This window comes from Rhinopithecus roxellana, chromosome 13 (assembly GCF_007565055.1).
Source record: "Rhinopithecus roxellana isolate Shanxi Qingling chromosome 13, ASM756505v1, whole genome shotgun sequence".
Classification (NCBI taxonomy): Eukaryota; Metazoa; Chordata; class Mammalia; order Primates; family Cercopithecidae; genus Rhinopithecus; species Rhinopithecus roxellana.
In genome coordinates, this window is record NC_044561.1 from 3301887 (window position 1) to 3320680 (window position 18794).

Sequence of the window (18794 nt, forward strand, 5' to 3'; positions counted from 1 at the left end):
AAGCCCAGTGTCCCACCAGGTTGGCAGGGCTGGGGAAGGGAAAGTGTGGTGGCCCCAAGCCTGAAGAGAGGTGGCAGAGGGAACTGTGAGGCACGCCCGTGGAACTCAGGCCACTGCCTGAGGGAGGTAAGGGAGAACTACACCCCAGTCACATGGGGGGCAGAGGTGCAGTTCTGGAGCGGCTTTTCACTCACTTCCTGCCATGTTACTCTGATCCCCTCCAGGTGAGCCTGCACACTGTCTGGGCCCAGGGTTGCCGTTGTACCCAAACACAGCTCCCTATGGCCATAGTACCAGGAGTGGGGCAGAACAGGGAGGAGTCCAGGACAGAGAGGCAGGGGCAGAAGGGAACGGGTCTCAAACTCCAGGAAGGGGGCTTTCTCATGGGTCCTGCTTGCTGGCCTCTCCTCTCTCACCCCGGGCTGATCACCTGGGGAAGAACTGAGGCAAGGTTTCTCAACCTCAGGCCCAAGGGGTTCAATTAGCGAGCCCTTAGGGAGGTGTGAGCCCCCGAAGTGGTGCAAAGTTTTGTGTGGAGAGTATGCACATGCGTTTCTGGGAAAAGGGTCCACAGCTCCTATTCTCATTCTCAGCAGGCTCCACACTAAAAAAAGGTTAGAACTTGGCCGGGCGCGGTGGCTCAAGCCTGTAATCCCAGCACTTTGGGAGGCCGAGATGGGCGGATCACGAGGTCAGGAGATCGAGACCATCCTGGCTAACACGGTGAAACCCCATCTCTACTAAAAAAATACGAAAAACTAGCCAGGCGAGGTGGCGGGCGCCTGTAGTCCCAGCTACTCGGGAGGCTGAGGCAGGAGAATGGCGTAAACCCGGGAGGCGGAGCTTGCAGTGAGCTGAGATCCGGCCGCTGTACTCCAGCCTGGGCGACAGAGCGAGACTCCATCTCAAAAACAAACAAACAAACAAACAAAAAGGTTAGAACTCTTGGTACAGAGCTGTGGGAGCAGATAGGTGAGGGCCTGCCAAGGGCACTCCTGAGCCCGCATCCCCTAGGCAGGCTGCTTGGTATTTGCAGAGCTGAGAGCTGGGGCATGTTGGGGCTGTGAAATTGCCCTGAGATGACCCACAGTCCTCAGCTGGGAAGCAAGGCCTGTGTCTCCTGAAGCATCCTCCATCCCTGGAGCCATGGATCTAGGAGAACTGGCCCTGGCAGAGGTGAAGAGTATACTGTTTACTCCCTTCCTGGCCATGTAGATAGTGAACCAAAGGCTTGACTAAGGTGGCTTATAGGTCAGTCATCAAACACTTGCCAGACAGCCATGTAGACAGCCAATCTAATCTGCCTCACCCCATTTCCAGCCAGGATATTTCCTGTAACCCCAATTGTGTCTGAAGAGCCAGCCAGATAAAGTTGACCCCAGACACTAGAGTGAGTCAGAAAACACCCAAGTGGTCCCTGAGCTGGCTGGACTGGGCGGGATAGAGAGCTCAGTGGTCCCTGAGCTGGCCATGGGCCAGGGCAGATAGAGAGCTCAGCTGAGGTTGTCCTTGCAGGGGTGAGTTCGGCTGGTTGCTGGCTTCTCTGGGAATCACTGAACAGTCAGGGAGGTGGGGAGGAAGGCTTAGGAGATGGCAGGAAGAAGAAACTTTCACATTTGTTGATTTCATCTTGTGGGTTAGGATCCTTTGCCTTATACTTCGCGTTTCTTTCACGTTAGAAATATTGGGCCAGGCAAGGTGGCTCATGCCTATAATCTTAACACTTTGGGAGGCCAATGCGGGTGAATCACCTGAGGTCAGGAGTTCAAGACCAGCCTGGCCAACATGGCGAAACCCCGTCTCTACCAAAAATACAAAAATTAGCCAGACGTGGTGGTGCATGCCTGTAATCCCAGCTACTTGGGAGGCTGAGGCCGGAGAATCGCTTGAATCCAGGAGGCGGAGGTTGCAGTGAGCCAAGATTGAGCCACTTGACTCCAGCCTGGGCAAAAGTGCGAGACTCCATCTCAAAATAAATAAACAAATAAATAAAAATAAAGAAGTATTGACTTATTGACTTAATGCTTGCTATGTGCTAAGCAGTGTTCTAGGTGGGAGGACAGCAGGGAACGAAAGGACAAGCTCCCTGCCCTTGTTCACTTGGCAAACAGTGGGAAGCGCTTGGAGAGAAATACAGATCCTTACAACCATTCTATAAGATATGTGGCCTTGGCCAGGCGTGGTAGCTCACACCTGTAATCCCAGCACTTTGGGAGGCCGAGGCAGGTGGATCACTTGAGTCCAGGAGTTTGAGACCAGCTTGGCCAATATGGTGAAACCCCATCTCTACTAAAAATACAAAAATTAGCTGGCTGTGATGGCAGGTGCATGTAATCCCAGCTATTTGGGAAGCTGAGAAAGGAGAATCACTTAAACCTGGGAGGTGGAGGTTGCAGTGAGCCGAGATCGGGCCACTGCACTCCAGCCTGGGCGACAGAGCCAGACTTAATCTCAAAAAAAAAAAAAAAAAAAAAAAAGGGCCTTGTTGCTGCCTTTTGTAGGTGACGAAACAGGGTCACCCAGCCAAGCAGCTGGGGCTGGAACCTGGATCTACCCGCAAAGTCCATGCTGTTTTTACCATTCCCGAAATTTAGAACCTTCTCCCAACCAGTTTCCTAAAACAGAGGGCAACATTTGTTGAGCCCCTACTGTGTGCTAGCAGGGACTTTATTCAAGCCCTTTGATTTAGTGTTTGGAAGAAAGTGTTAGGTAGCCTGTGTTATTTATTGCTCTCTTTCCCTATCTTAGAGATGCAGGAATTGAGGCTGAGAGAAAGAAAGTAGCTTGCTTGAGGCCACACAGCTGGCAAGTGGGGCCCAGCCCAAGTCTAGCATCCTCTCTGCCAGGTTTCCAAAGTGCAATGTCCCCAGTGCTCCTGGGACACAGTTGGTAGAAACCGATGGGCCTTACCAAGTGAATGCCTTGGTCTCTGACCAGCAGGGCATTCCCAGGGACAGGGAACGTCTTAAGCACCAAGATATGCAGCTGGTCACCTGAGGAAAGAGAAGGGACTATAAAGGGGGATGGGGTTGAGCTGGGTGTGGAGTGGTCCTTGAGGGTCTTGGTGAGTGGGTAGGGGGAGCAGCATGAGCCAGGCCACAGGGAAGGAGGATAACCACGAGATGGTCTGGAAAAAGTACTGGATCCGGGAGGGTTCGAACCTGGCCAGAGAGGGAGGTGGGACAGGCTGGGAAGTCTCGAGGTCTGAAGATTGGCCCTGGCACGCAGAAGCCAGGTAAAGTGGGCAGTTACCTGCACCCTGGGGCCAGATGCATCCTTAGCCCAGAGCAGGCACCAAGGTTTCTGGCTCTGGGTGTGACCTCAGTCTGGGAAAAAGCCCCTACTCCCACCAGGGCCACCTGCTCCCCAGACTACTTCAGATGCTGAGCCCACGTTGAGGCAGGAAGCTAGAATGAAACCTAGGATAATCCGAACAAAGTCCCTGCTTCCCTCCAACTGTGGGGCCGAAGGGAAATGACAGCTGAACCCCCATGCTGGCTCTCAAATTAACACTGAGCCCTCAGTGCCCACAGGAAGATTCGATCCGCACACTTTCCACGTGGGGAAACAGGCTCAGAGAAGTGCAAGAGCCCTGCCAGATGCCCCAGACCAGGGCTCCAGGCCCACAGTGTTTCCTTGTCCCTGTGCCCAGAGGGCAGCAGCTGGCTTTGGAAGCCCAGGAGGATGGCCCGTATCCACAGATACACTTGGCAGTGAAGCACACCCAGAGGGACAGAGGCAGTTGAGTCGCGCCTCCTCCGCTGGGTTATGAGGGCGTCAAAAGAGACAAGGATCTGCCTGAGAAAACCAGTGAGACATTTCATGAAGCTGGTGGCAGACAGTGAGCAACTGGGGAGGTTTCCCTCTGGGAGGATCCGCAGTGCCTGGAATGACACCTGGCTCAGACAGAGCTCAGCTGAGCAAATCACTGAGGCATGGAGAGGTCAGGGCTGCCAAGCGCAGTAGTCTGAATTCAAAGCCAACAGCGTGGCTCCAGAGTCTCTGCCTTAGCCCCTGCATCAGCCGCCTCTCAGAGTTGCCCTTGAGGCTCATCAGATGCCCAGGCCAGTGCCCTTCCCGGCACCACAGCCAACCAGGGCGAGGGGAACTTGGGGAGCCTCAGAGCACCCCCAGATATTCCAGCCTAATCCTGGCACCCTGCCCCTCCCCACCCTTTCTGCTTCAACCTCACCCCCTACACAGAGCCTGGGCCACTTAACTTGGCACCAAACAGATGCCTCAATAAATCAGAGTCTGATCTTCTTGAGCTAGAAGCAATTTTACCCCCTGCTCAGCCTCTCCCTCTGGCCTCATGCCATCTTGTATTCAGCCAGTGGCTCACAAATGAGCCTACGTCAGGGCTGAAGAACTGGTGTTCATGAATAGGAAACCTCAGGGCCATTAATTGGTGCTTATTTCCCCAGATGCACACCTCGAAGTTGACAGATGACGCTGTTCCTGCCAGCCCCAGGCAGAGAAGACTGGTTAACTTGCCTGCTCTCTGCAGGACTGAGTTGCAGCCTTGCCACTGTGGCTGCTAGGGTGGGGTGAGGGGGATGAGGAGGTCACCTTCTTTGCACGTTTCAAATTCCTCCCTCCCCCTCAACCAATTCCTTCCTGCCCCGTCTCCCACGACTTCCATTAAACATCATGGAACCAAAATCAGACAAACCTGAGTTAAACCCCAGTTCTGTTTCTGGCTAGCTCTGTGATCTTGGACAAGCTACTTACTCTTCGAGCCTCAGTTTCTCCATCTTCAATCTCTAACTGATGAGGCATAAGTTCCAGACACAGGCCTGAAAGGTGGCACGTACTCAGAGTACACCACTACTCTGTGGGTACCCCCACCATGACCCCCAAAACTGCCCCCCTAAGTTGTCCCCGCTGCCACCCCCAAATAGCCCAAGCCAGAAATCCGGGGTGTCATCTGGGACACCTCTCTCCTCCTTACCCTCCAACAGTCACCAAGTCCTAGCAATTGTACCTCCTAAATGGCTGACCCGTCTGTCCACGTCTCCCCACCACTTCCAGTGCCTCTATGTCTTTCTCTGGATTCTCGCACCAGCCTCCTGACTGGTCTCTCTGCTCCAGTCTGCACACTCTGTACTTCCTCCCCATGAAAGCCTACCTGGGCAGCCAGAAAGAGCTCCCTAAAGAGTAAATCTTTTTTTTTTTTTTGAGACAGAGTCTTGCTCTGTCGCCCAGGCTGGAGTGCAGTGGCACAGTCTTGGCTCACTGCAACCTCTGGGTTCAAGCGATTCTCCTGCCTCAGCCTCCCGAGTAGCTGGGATTACATGTGTGTGCCACATGCCTGGCTAATTTTTTTTTTGTATTTTTAGTAGAGACAGGGATTCAGCATCTTGGCCAGGCTGGTCTCGAACTCCTGACCTCATGATCCACCTGTCTTGGCCTCCATGCTGGGATTATAGGAGTAAGCCACTGCGCCAGACCCCCTAAATACTAATTTTTTTTTTTTTTTTTTTTTTTGAGACGGAGTCTCGCTCTGTCCCCCAGGCTGGAGTGCAGTGGCACAATCTCGGCTCACTGGAAGCTCTGTCTCCCAGGTTCATGCCATTCTCCTGTCTCAGCCTCCTGAGTAGCTGGGACTACAGGTGCCCGCCACCACACCTGGCTAACTTTTTGTATTTTTTTTTTTTTTTTTTTTTTTTTTTTTTTTTTTTTTGAGGCGGAGTCTTGCTCTGTCGCCCGGACTGGAGTGCAGTGGCCGGATCTCAGCTCACTGCAAGCTCCGCCTCTCGGGTTTACGCCATTCTCCTGCCTCAGCCTCCCGAGTAGCTGGGACTACAGGAGCCCGCCACCTCGCCCGGCTAGTTTTTGTATTTTTAGTAGAGACGGGGTTTCACTGTGTTAGCCAGGATGGTCTCGATCTCCTGACCTTGTGATCCGCCCGTCTCGGCCTCCCAAAGTGCTGGGATTACAGGCTTGAGCCACCGCGCCCGGCCAACTTTTTGTATTTTTAGTAGAGATGGCGTTTCACTGTATTAGCCAGGAGGGTCTCGATCTCCTGACCTCGTGATCCAGCCAGGCCTCTTCTTTTTTTTTTTGAGACGGAGTCTCGCTCTGTCGCCCAGGCTGGAGTGCAGTGGCCAGATCTCAGCTCACTGCAAGCTCCGCCTCCCGGGTTCACGCCATTCTCCTGCCTCAGCCTCCCGAGTAGCTGGGACTACAGGCGCCGGCCACCTCGCCCGGCTAGTTTTTTTTTTGTGTGTGTATTTTTAGTAGAGACGGGGTTTCACCGTGTTAGCCAGGATGGTCTTGATCTCCTGACCTCGTGATCCGCCCGTCTCGGCCTCCCAAAGTGCTTGGATTACAGGCTTGAGCCACCGCGCCCGGCCTAGGCCTCTTCTTAAGAGGCTTGCACAAACAGGAAGGTAAGAAGGTTATAGAATCCAAACTTCCTTCCAACTAAGAAAAGTGGCTTTCCAGGTCCCCAGGGCTGCCCCAGGCTCAGCCCTACACTTGGCAGGGGGCTCAGATCAGGAGGGTTCTGTCAGGCTCTGGGGAGCAGTGGCCAGGAGTCATTCAGTCTCCACTCCGACCCTCTTGCCTGCCTTGGGCTCTACTGGATACACAGTTCTCTCCCGAATTATTATTATTACGACCATCTGGTCTTCCAAGTGTTTCATTAGCCCTCTGAAGCAAACCTCGGAGCCTCGGGAACCAAGCCCAAGCCCAGCAGCAGGCCATCCATCTTCCTGCCAAGTCCACGGCAAAAATATCTTCCCAGTCCTAGGCCAGGCCTCGTTGACTTTCCTCAACAGAGCTCACAGAACAGCCTCTTGACCGGTCTCCTCACTTCCAAGAAGGACCCAGGGGAACCCACCTGATCTGAGTCCTCTGCCAAGTCTAGGCCCCCATCTCAACTTGTACACAGCAGCCCTGGGGGCTTTCTGAACTGCACATCTGATAGGGCCCCTCCTCTCCTGAAAACCTTCAGTGGCTTCACCGTCTGCCTGAAGGATGAAGCTCCTGCCCTCCAGGCCTCCCCTGCCCCAACCTCTCCCTGCTTCAGCTTCAGGAGCCAGTTACTGCCCTGCATGTCCCCTGCCTTGCACGGGCTGTTGCTCCACCTGGCATGCCCCTCCCCCACCTTTCTCCAAGAAAATACATGTCAAATGTCACCTCTGGGCTGGGCGCGGTGGCTCACGCCTGTAATCCCAGCACTTAGGGAGGCCAAGGCGGACGGATTGCCTGAAGTCAGGAGTTCGAGATCAGTCTAGCCAACATGGTGAAACCCACGTCTCTACTAAAAAAACACAAAAAAATTAGCTGGGCATGGCGGCATGTGCCTGTAATCCCAGCTACTCAGGAGGCTGAGGCAGGAGAATTGCTTGAACCAGGGAGGTGGAGGTTGCAGTGAGCCGAGATTGCGCCACTGCACTCCAGCCTGGGCGTCAGAGCAAGACTCCGTCTCAAAAAGTAAATAAATAAATAAATATATAAATAAAAGTAAAAAAGTCACCTCTGGAGGTCCTGCTGGGATTGCCCAGGAGGGCAGGGGCTGCTTCCTCTGTGCCCTTTCAGAATCGCATGTTTTCTGTCTCAGCTCTGTCCTTTTTTCTTTTGTGTTTGGCTCTCCAGCCAGACTGAGAGCTCCTGGAAGGCAGTGACCATGTTGGACTCACGCCATCTCTGTTTGATGGTGAAGCCTCACTTAGGACAGGTGCTCAGGGAAGACAGAAGGGGAAGGTCATGTCCTTCCCCTCTGGCCCGGGTGTCCTCATGTATCAAATGTCAGTTACATGCCTACTACGTGCGGGGCTGGGCTGTCCCCATTGGTTGGGGTTCTCCTTTTTTTTTTTTTTTTTTTTTTGAGACAGGGTCTCACTTTGTCACTCAGGCTACTGCAATCTCGGCTTACTGCAGCCTTGACCTCCGGGTTCAAGCAATCCTCCTGCCTCAGAACCCCAAGCAGCTGGGACTACAGATGCACGCCACCACACAACACTTGGCTAGTTTTTTTTTTTTTTGTCTTTTTTGTATAGATGGGTTTTGCCATGTTGCCCAGGCTGGTCTCAAACTCCTGGGCTCAAGTGATCTGCCTGCCTCGGCCTCCCAAAGTGCTGGGATTATAGGCATGAGCCACCACACCTGGCCTGGGGTTCTACTTTGCAGGCACTCTCCGTTAGTGGTGCAGTGAACTTTGTCAGACACTTGAGGGTGTTTTCCTGATGCTGTCAGGGCTGGCTGCCTTGGGAATCACCTGTCAGGCCCACTCCGGAATTCCAGCCCTACCACTCGCTTGCTACTTGACTCTGGCCAAGTTAACTCGTGTGCAGGACCCCAGCTCTCTCTTCTGAACATGAAGTTACTGTCCCTTGCTTGCCAGGGTTGGTGTGAGGCACAGAGGCGGCGTGAGCAACAGTGATGGTCATACTGTGTGCTGTGGAATGGGTAGATCGCACTCCCTGCCCTCCAGGAAACACCCTCACTGCTGCAGCCTGAGTCACGGTGAGAACCTCCACCGAGGCATGGGAGAAAGAGCACTGGGCACGTGGGAAGACAAAGGCCCTGGCCCCAGCCTGTGCTGTCCTGTTGAAGCAGCTGCTTCTTGAGGGGGTCTCAGCCTCCTGCTGCCACTCTGCTGGGTCAGTAGCAGGTGACAAACAGTGATGGGGACACAGCAGCTGCCTGCTGTCAGAGAGGGGTCTTCCCAGGGTGCCTCAGCAGCCAGAGGTGTGCTGGGGAGACATGGAAGCTGCAGGGTCTCAGGCCTCAGACCAGAAGCTAGTAACATTAGGGGCATGTGGGAGGGAGGTGAGTGGATCTGAAATCATTGAGACTGATTTATTGGTTAATTATTGGGTTTTTACCACCCCAGACTTCCCCAGCTGTGTGTGGGGATAGGGAGGGAAGGAGCCCCTGGGAGGCTAAATGGAGGCCACGCATGGCCCAGTTCTCCTGAGCCAGGGGCACCAAGTGGAATAACACAAGGCGTTTGGACCAGGGAATGCACCCATGACTTTATGCCCAGGTAAAGCCCGTCTGGACCGGCTGGCCTGAGCTCTGGAACAGAAGTCTGTTAAGGAAGAGGTCTGGGGTTTCCAGGGCACCCAGTCAGGTGTGGGAGCTACGGTTTTGGAAAAGGATCAGGAAGAACCAAGAGAAACCGTGGAAACTAAGAGGAGATGCCCCAGAGGTGGAGAAGGAAGAAACTTGAGTAGAAAAAGTTAGACCAGGTGTGGTGACTCACACCTGTAATCCCAGCACTTTAGGAGGCCAAGGCGGGCGGATCACTTGAAGTTAGGAGTTCAAGACCAGCCTAGCCAACAGGGTGAAACCCCATCTCTACTTAAAAAAAAAAAAGGCCGGGCGCGGTGGCTCAAGCCTGTAACCCCAGCACTTTGGGAGGCCGAGATGGGCGGATCACAAGGTCAGGAGATCGAGACCATCCTGGCTAACACGGTGAAACCCCGTCTCTACTAAAAAATACAAAAAACTAGCCGGGCAAGGTGGCAGCCGCCTGTAGTCCCAGCTACTCGGGAGGCTGAGGCAGGAGAATGGCGTAAACCCGGGAGGCGGAGCTTGCAGTGAGCTGAGGTCCTGCCACTGCACTCCAGCCTGGGCGACAGAGCAAGACTCCGTCTCAAAAAAAAAAAAAAAAAAAAAAAAAAAAAAATTAGCCGGGCATGGTGGCACACGCCTGTAGTCCCAGCTACTCAGGCAGCTGAGGCAGGAGAGTCGCTTGAACCTAGGAGGCAGAGGTTGTATTAAGCCAAGATTGCACCACTGCACTGCAGCCTGGACAACACACTCTCTCTCAAAAATAAATAAATAATAAATAAATAAATAAATAAATATATAATAAACAGAAAAACAAAGTTAGACAGCCATGGATTTATATCCAACCTCTGCCAAACACCGGCGGTGTGGCAAATCACTAAATTTCTATGATCCTTGATTTCTACATCTGTAAAATGGGCTAAACGGCCGGGCACAGTGGTTCACGCCTGTTATCCCAGCACTTCGGGAGGCCGAGGCAAGCGGATCACCTGAGGTCAGGAGTTCGAGATCAGCCTGTCCAAAATGGCGAAACCCCATCTCTACAAAAAATACAAAAATTAGCCGGGTGTGGTGGTGGGCGCCTGTAATCCCAGGTACTCTGGAGGTTGAGGCAGGAGAATTGCTTGAACCCGGGGAATGGAGGTTGCAGTGAGCTGAGATTGCACCACTGTACTGTAGCCTGGGCGACAGAGAAGACTCTGTCTCTAAAAGATTAAAAAAACAAAACAAAACAAAACAAAACAAAAAAAACCGGGGCGGGGGCTAATCATATCTATTTGCAAAGCTGTTCTGACAAAAAAATGTAGCATGAGGCATATGGTACCTGCTTAATAAATATTATTCTTAGAGACACGATCTTGCTTTGCTGCCTAGGCTGGAATGCAGTGGCGTGATCACAGCTCACTGCAGCCTTGAACTCCTGCCTCAAGCGATCCTCTCGCCTCGACCTACCAAAGCGCTGAGATTACAGGCATGAGCCAAGAGCCTGGTCTCACTTAAATATTAGCCATTTATTAGCTGTTGATGGTAAGCTACCTAGGACTGCGCTTGGAACCAAGAAGGGGGTGGTTAAGAGGTGGTGGAGGAAGCAGGACCTAGGTGTCACCCAGTTGGAAGGATGGGCAGAGGGACTGCCAGGCTGGCTATGAGCAGGGTCTAGGGGCTGCCCTGCTGAGGGCGAGCTGTGCTGTCCATTTTCACACTCAGGGGTGTCCGCTGGGCTGGTCCTCCATTGTGGAGCGGGAACAAGCCGCTCCACTCAATGCTCCTCAGAGAGCTAGTGGCGTTGCCCCATCCCTGACCCGGTGGCGTCCCACCCTCGGAGAAGGGGAGCGAGACAGACGGACACAGGCAGAGACCAGGCGGCAGGGTTTATTCCGGTCCTCGACCAGCCTCACCGCCGTGGGCAGGTCCCTCCCTGGGCTCCAGGCCCCCGCCGCCTCCAGCTAGCAGCCTCCCGCGAGGCCGGGCGTCTCCGGGACAGCCGGGTGGGCCCGAGGACGCGGGGCGGACGCGACGGAGGGCGCGACGGGCGCGGTGGCGGCGTCGGCGGCCGCACTGCCACAGGCGGCGAAAGCGCGCGCGGAAGTGGCGCGAAGCGAGCGCGTAGACTAGCGGGTTGAGGCAGGAGTTGGCGTAGGCCAGGCAGTGCGAGGCCAGGCGGCAGGCGTAGGTGGCCGGGCTGAAGGCGAAGCGACCGTACCAGAAGCACAAGATGAGCGCGTGGTGCGGGCCCCAGCAGAGCGCGTAGAGCGCGGCCACAGCCAGCATGGCGCGCCCCGCGCGGCCCGTCGCTCTCCGCCGCGCCTCGGCCGCCGCCGCGCCCGCGGGGCCCACGGCGGCCCACAGGAAGCGCAGCGTGCGCCCGTAGGCCAGACTCACCACGGCCACTGGCAGCAGGTAGCCGGCGACGAAGGTGGCCACGTCCAGGGCGCGGCGGCGCGCGTCCTCCCAGACGGGCACGCAGAGCTCCAGCGCGCCGTAGCGCACGGTGCCGTAGTAGCTGAGGTAGGGCGCCGAGAAGAGCGCCGCCAGCAGCCACACCAGCCCCACCACGGCGCGGGCGTTGCGCGGCGTGCGCAGGGCGCGCGAGCGCAGGGGGTGCCGCACAGCCAGGTACCTGCGGAGGGCGCCGGGTCAGGGGGGTAGGCGGGTGCTCTCCCGCAGGGGCCCGCTTCACTTCCCGCGCCGGTGCCCTACGGCCCGATGCGCCTCCTGTGAACCGTGGGGGACGTGGCGGGGATTAAGGGTGTGAACGCGCAAGGTGCTTAGAGCAGTGCCTGGCACCTAGCAAGGGCCCGATCCCGGTGAGTTGTTATTTCTAGGATTATTTTATGGTGCGTCAGATGAAGCCCACAGAGAAGTGACCTGCCCAGGGTCATCAGCTAGAGTGAGCCTGGAATTGACCCCAAGTTTCAAGCGGTGGAAGCAGATGTGTGCACAGCTGGGCAAGGTGTGGGCAGTTTTAAAATAGCTGGGCTGGGCGCGGTGGCTCACGCCTGTAATCCCGGCACTTGGGAGGCCGAGGCGGGCGGATCACCTGAAGTCAGGGGTTTGAGACCAGCATGTCCAACATGGCAAAACCCCGTCTCTACTAAAAATACAAAAAATTAGCCAAGTGTGGTGGCGCACGCCTGTAATCCCAGCTACTCGGGAGGCTGTGGCAGGAGAATCCCTGGAACCCAGGAGGCAGAGGTTGCAGTGAGCCGAGATCCAAAAAAAAAAAACAAAACAAAACAACAACCACCAAAAAAACTAATGAACGCATTCGTGAGCTTCTTTTGCCATTCCTATCGCGCTTACAGAGCACTTACTATGTGCCAGACCCTGTGCTGCCACTTGAGACTCAGAGGCGTCCTCTGGAAGCTCATGGTGGAGGAGGGGAAGGGCAGGACAGTCCCCTCAAGCATACCCTGCAGGTGTCCAGAGGCTGCTTGTGAGGGGTCAGGGAGCTTTTGTTTCCTCCTACCCACCTCCCTTTCTGGTCCCCCACTCTCTCCTTCCTAAGGCCAATGAGGATCTGTTCAGAACTCCTCCCCCCACTCCCGCCCACACAGCCCTGCCCAGCCAGGCCCCAGGCACAGCGCACCTGTCCACTGAGACGGCAGCCAGTGTGAAGCTGCTGGCGTACATGGTGAGGTAGATGAGCAGGTGCACGGCCTTGCAGACGAGGGCCCCGAAGAGCCAGGCATCCAGCGTGTAGATGGTGGCCTGGAAGGGCACGCAGCACAGGATGAAGCAGAGGTCCGCCACTGCCAGGTTGAGGATGAACAGATCCGTGGTGCTGCTGGGCTCATGCCAGGCACTCGGGCCAGGCTGCAGGAGCACTGCCAGCACCAGTCCATTGCCCACTGTGCCCAGCAGGAAGATTAGGGCAAAGACCACAGGCACTGCCACGGCCCCCACACTCCCTGGACTGTCCAGTGAAATGTTCTGGGCATCAGCCATCTCCCCATCAGATGGGCACCTGGGGAAGAGAAGCTGGAGTCCTCAGGCAAGAGCCCCCAGTTCTGTTTGCTTGACCCTGGGATCTAGCTCCCCCGACCTGGGTCTGGCCAGGTGTTCTGGGCGGGAAGCTGGTGGGAGATGGAGGAGGGGAGAGCAGAGCCAAAGTCATCGCTGAGTCCCACTGTGTGAGCAAGCTCGTGGTGTTCAAGGGGTGAGAGTTCCTCAGTTTCGTAAGGAACACCCCTAGAGTCTTGCCTGCAAGGCTACCTAGGTATTTGAGGGACACTTCCAACCCACCAGGCTGGGGAAGGCACAAGAGAAGTAGGATGAAGATATGGCGATGGGGGGAGGGGCAACCCCAGAAGCTGGTATATTTTCCTTCTCAATGGGGATCTGAAGCTCAGGGGAGAACCTGGAACATGGGTTCAGGGCTTTCTCACTACAAGCTGTAACCTCAGCAAAACACAGGTAACATCCCTGAGTCATTGGAGAGTTCAGTATAGTGAGATCACCACAATGGCAAAACTGGGAAGACCGTGTAGGACACTGCTCCCTCTCTGCACATAGGGAAGTCAAGGCCCAGAGAGGGGACGTGGGAGGCTAATATCACACTCAGAATGGCAGCTCTGGGGCTGTTACCACCCTGATATCCTGCCTTCTAAGCTAGAGTGCTCATCTGAGAGCCTGTAACAGGTGGTGCCTCTGACAACCTGTGCTTGTGTGTGTGTGTGTGCACGCCGCGCCCATGCTCACCGCCATCCCACTCTACAGCCCATGTCTCCTACTACCTGTGGATCCCCTTGCAGGCTTCGGACCACTGGGGTGGTGGGACAAATTAGGGGAAAGGGGGGCCAGGCAGGGAGGAGGGAAGAAAGGCAATTTCTGCCCCCACCCCAGCACCCAGCATGCAGTAGGTCCCCAAAGCCCAGGATGGGCAACACCCACCTTCGCCCTGGGCAGTGGGCTTGATCCTGGGTGGAACGGCTGGGCTGGGTGGGCCTCCTGGTTCAGCAGCTGCCCGTCGGTGCCTCCCTGCAGGTACTGGTCTGCCTTCTACTTCTCGCCCTTCGCCTTTAAGGCCCCTCCTCTCCTCTGCCCCCTATGCTAAGCTAGAGTTGGGCACTCCCTCTGGAGTAGCCACTGGCCACTTCCTCCTCAGTCCCTGATTTCCCCCAGGTGGCAGACTCTTCTGCCTGGCTCTTCTCTGCCTCTGCGTTGCTGCTGCCTTTTCCTCTCTCTGCAGCCAGTAACCCATTGATCTCGCTCTCTGTGATTTGCTTTGTAGTTAACCCCTCTGTGTCCAGGGCCCAGCCAGTCCCTGGCACTCCCACCTCCCGTGGCCCAGCCTGATGACTCCATCCCCTATCCCTGCACATTCTTGCTCCAGTCCATGTTTAGAAAGGGTTCCTAGGCCGGGCATGGTGGCTCCTGTCTGTAATCCCAGCACTTTGGGAGGCTGAGGCAGGTAGATCACTTGAGGACAGGAACTCGAGACCAGCCTGGCCAATGTGGCAAAACCTTGTGTCTACTAAAAATACAAAATTAGCTACTCTGGAGGCTGAGGCAGGAGAATCGCTTGAGCCTGGGAGGCGGAAGTTGCAATGAGCCGAGATGACGCCACTGCACTCCAGCCTGGGTGATGGTGTGAGACACTGTCTAAAAAAAAAAAAAAAAAAAAAAAGAGGCCGGGTGTGGTGGCTCACGCCTGTAATCCCAGCACTTTGGGAGACAGAGGCAGGTGGATCACGAGGTCGGGAGTTCACGACCAGCCTGGCCAAGATGGTGAAACCCCATCTTTACAAAAAATACAAAAATTAGCCGGGCGTGGTGGTGGGCACCTGTAATTCCAGCTACTCAGCAGGCTGAGGCAGAGAACTGCTTGAAGCCAGTGGGTGGAGGTTGCAGTGAGCCAAGATCATGCCACTGCACTGCAGCCTGGGTGACAGAGCGAGACTCTGTCTCAAAAAAAAAAAGATTCCTAGTCTTGACTGGGGTTTCCTGGAGTGGGAAACCAGGACTTGAGTCTCCTTTTGGCAGACTACAGAGACTCCTCCCTCAGGCCCGCACATCCTGAGACCCTTCTCCAGAAGCTCTGTCTAGGGCCTTAGTCCAGCTGGAGCCCAGATGGTTTAGGTACCTGTCCAAAAAGTCTAGCTTTACCTGATAGCAACGGGGAGTTACTAAGGTTCTAGAGCACAGACATGACCTGCACATTTTATTTTTTTCTTCCCCCACATTGTCTTTTGTAAGAAGTTTGTTATGGGCCACATGCAGTGACTCACGCCTGTAATCCTAGCACTTTGGGAGGCTGAGGTGGGCGGATCATCTGAGGTCAAGAGTTCAAGATCAGACTGGCCAACATGGCAAAACCCTGCCTCTACTAAAAATACAAAAATTAGCTGGGCATGGTGGCACGCACCTGTAATCCCAGCTACTCAAGAGGCTGAGGCACGAGAATCGCTTGAACCCAGGAGGCGGTGGTTGCAGTGAGCCGAGATCACTCACACTCCAGACTGGGCAACAGAGCGAGACTCCGTCTCAAAAAAAAAAAAAAAAAAAAAATATATATATATATATATATATATATATATATTATGGCCCGGGGTGAAAAGGATAGACAAAAGGGGAGAGATTTGATGAGTGACCTGTTAGGAGCCTCTCGTCTGCAAGAGCCAAAGAGGTGAAGAGGTCTTGGTGAATGGCTGTGTGATTCAGTCACGGAGTTCTGGCCTGAACTGCATGGAGAAGGAGGGACCACATGACCAAATGCCTCCAGGAGGTTAAGGAGGATAGCACCTGGGGAGCAAGGTACACTGGATTCAGCAACGAGGAGGCTGCTGGTAAACAGGTGTATTGAGGGCAAAAGGCAGTCTGCAGTGAGTTAAGGAAGGGAGGGGAGAGGTGGAGGGACTGAGTGTAGTGTTTTTAGAAGCTGAGGTGGGGTTGGGGAGCATCAAGGGGAAGTGCGTAAGGGGAGAGAAGACAGTGTGAGGGGCACTGATGGAGCCAGGAGTTGCATTCCAGGCCGGAGGAGCCGGGGTAGATGCTCAGAACTAGCTCCTTAAGGCCGGGCACGGTGGCTCATGTCTGTAGTCCCAGCACTTTGGGAGGCCAAGGCAGGTGGATCACTTGAGGTCAGGAGTTCAAGACCAGTCTGGCCAACACATGGTGAAACCCGTCTCTACTAAAAATTAGCCAGGTGTGGTGGTGCACACCTGTAATCCCGGCTAGTTGGGAGGCTGAGGCAGGAGAACGGCTTGAACCCGGGAGGCGGAGGTTGCAGTGAGCAGAGATTGTGCCACTGCACTCCAGCCTGGGCAACAGAGCAAAACTGTGTCTCAAAAACAAACAAACAAAAAAGGAAAGAAAGACAGAAAGAAAGAAAAAAAGAAAAAGAAAGAAACAAACACAACAGAACTACCTCCTCGAAGGCCCTGGGGTTTTCACCAGGGCTCAGAGGTGCCTCTCTAAAGCCTGATGTCACCTTCTTCAGATGCAGAAATCCTCAGTTTTTGGAAGCAGAGTCTCACGGAATTGAAACTGTTAGGAATCTGATCTAGACTTGCCAAACCTGAATTCAGAACCTTCAGAATTGAATAATTTTTTTTTTTTTTTTTTTTTTTTGAGACAGAGTCTTGCTCTGTCGCCCAGGCTGGAGTGCAGTGGCGTGGTCTCAGCTCATGGCAAGCTCCACCTCCCAGGTTCACACCATTCTTCCACCTCAGTCTCCTGAGTAGTTGAGACTACAGGAGTCCGCCACCAGCCCGGCTAATTTTTTGTTTATGTATTTTTAGTAGAGATGGGGTTTCACCGTGTTAGTCAGGATGGTCTCGATCTCCTGACCTCGTGATCCGCCCCTTGGCCTCCCAAAGTGCTGGGATTACAGGCATGGGCCACGCACCCAGCCAGAATTGAATTAATTCTGAATATAATTCAGAATAGAATTGCACAACTGAATTGTAGACTCTTATACGATCCCTGAATGGCGAAACTCAGCTTGGTGGGATTTTAGAACCTTTGACAGATCTGCAACCACTGAGTGAAAGTAATGCACTCTTAGACTCCCAGAAGCCTGGATGAATGTGCATGCCTGAACCCTGGAACGGGCTGGAAGGCATGTGAGATTCATGACTTTGCACTCCTGGCCCTTGGGAGCCTCCTGCCCACAAGGTCCTTCTTGGCCAGGGCAAAGAGCTCCCAGCAGCGGCAACGCTAAGCTGGTATGAGAGCGGAGGTGGAGGAAGGAACAGGCAGCCATAAAGAGCACTACAATGGGCCTAGACCTTGGGTGCGGCCAGTGCCACCTCCTCCATTCACTCCTACTGCCGCTTCTGGTAGCCGGCGGCCCTGAACGCCGTGCGCGACGCAGAGAACAAGGACATTGCGCCCTTGGAGCGGTCCCCTGAACCTCTGATTCTGCAGAACGCGGACTTACAGCTGATCCACGGCCAGCCCTCCCGCCCCGCGTGGCCCTACAGCTTGTCGTGGGCGGCCGGCGACTACCGCTGGGCGCCCAAGCCGAAACACGTGCACCCAGAGGGGTTGCTGCGCCTCCTATGGACGGACACCTTCTGGATGACTGCGGAGGAAGCGCGGCGGAGGACCCGGGCTGGTGCACCGGAACACGCTGATCTGCGGGTTGGCCGACGGCGTAGAGCGCTACCGCGGCCAGCTGGCCCAGGGGGTCGCCGCGCTGCCGATGCCCGCCCTGCCAGCCCGGCAGCGCAACACCAGCGGCGGTTCCCGGGAGCCACAGGGGCGGCGACGCACTTTCCGCTGTTTGTACCTCGCTTCGTGCCGCCTCACGTCGGTCTGGGTGAACCTGGGCCCTCTGTTCTGGCCCCGCTGGGTGCAGCACACCAACTGCCACACGTCACCCTGCGGCTGCCCGTTGCGCGTAGCATGACCTGCCGGCTAGCGCAGACCACGTTCATCAAGCTGCTGGCTTGGCACTACTGGTTGAGCCCTTGTGCACATACCCTGCAGCAGCACGCCTGGTGCTACCTGCCTTACCCGGTGGTGGCGGGCTGCAAATATTCCTGCCACTAATGTGGCCACAGCTACCCCAGCCAGGCTGCCTTCCACCCTCACACCGCCCCCCCCCCCCCCCCGCCCACGCCCCCGCCAGCTCCTGGACCCCAGCAGCAAGGTCCTCCAGATTGCAGGCTTTCAGATCCCCGGAATCCCAGCTTTCAGATCCTGCAGGGTTGGGCTGGAACCCAACTCACATTGTTCATCGCAAGATAACGGGCAAATGGGCGGGCTGGAGGTGGCGGACGTCAGAGAGAGACGTAGGGCTAGTTTCATGTCGTTAATGATAAAGGGCCTTTTCATCCTCTGCCCCAAGCAAACTAAGAGCTTCCCAAGGCCACATCACGCTGAGGTTGGAGCTGCGGTGACTCAGACCCCACTCCCCACCACACAAGGGGTCTACAAGGCTGCCAGGGAGAGACCGCCCTCCTCCCGCAGGCCCCTCTAACAGGAGAGCGGCGAGCCATTGTGGGGCACAAGGGAGGATGGGGCCTTGGCAGCAGCAAATCACCCCTCCTGGCCTTGACTGCTGGGCAGCCCAAACAGCCGCGGCCCAAGGCCTCCAGTCTGGAGGGGCGGGGCGAGCTGGCGGCCGAGGCCCGTGCTCGCAGCACCCCCTGGCGGCTGATCATCGTAGGCCTTGGAATGAGCGAGATGGAAGGGCCCCAGATCTCAAGGCATAGTGGCAGGAGGACTGAGGCACATACAGGGACTGGGGCTTGCCCAAGGCCAGAGTAAGGCAGGGAAACAGTGGGCTTGAACACAGGGTTCCAGACTGTCCGGAGCTTCCC

The 18794-nt window shown here is 55.5% G+C and overlaps 1 protein-coding gene across 1 annotated transcript; it reads right to left on the reverse strand.

Moving 5' to 3' along the window:
• Nucleotides 1–10871: 10871 nt before the first annotated feature.
• Nucleotides 10872–12990, reverse strand: GALR3 (galanin receptor 3). Its single transcript, XM_030915802.1, has 2 exons — nucleotides 12614–12990; nucleotides 10872–11644 (listed from the first exon to the last, which is right to left on the reverse strand). The coding sequence occupies exons 1-2, from the start codon at nucleotides 12970–12972 to the stop codon at nucleotides 10897–10899; spliced, it is 1107 nt and encodes a 368-aa protein (XP_030771662.1). The 5' UTR covers nucleotides 12973–12990; the 3' UTR covers nucleotides 10872–10896.
• Between the last annotated feature and the right edge of the window lie 5804 nt (nucleotides 12991–18794).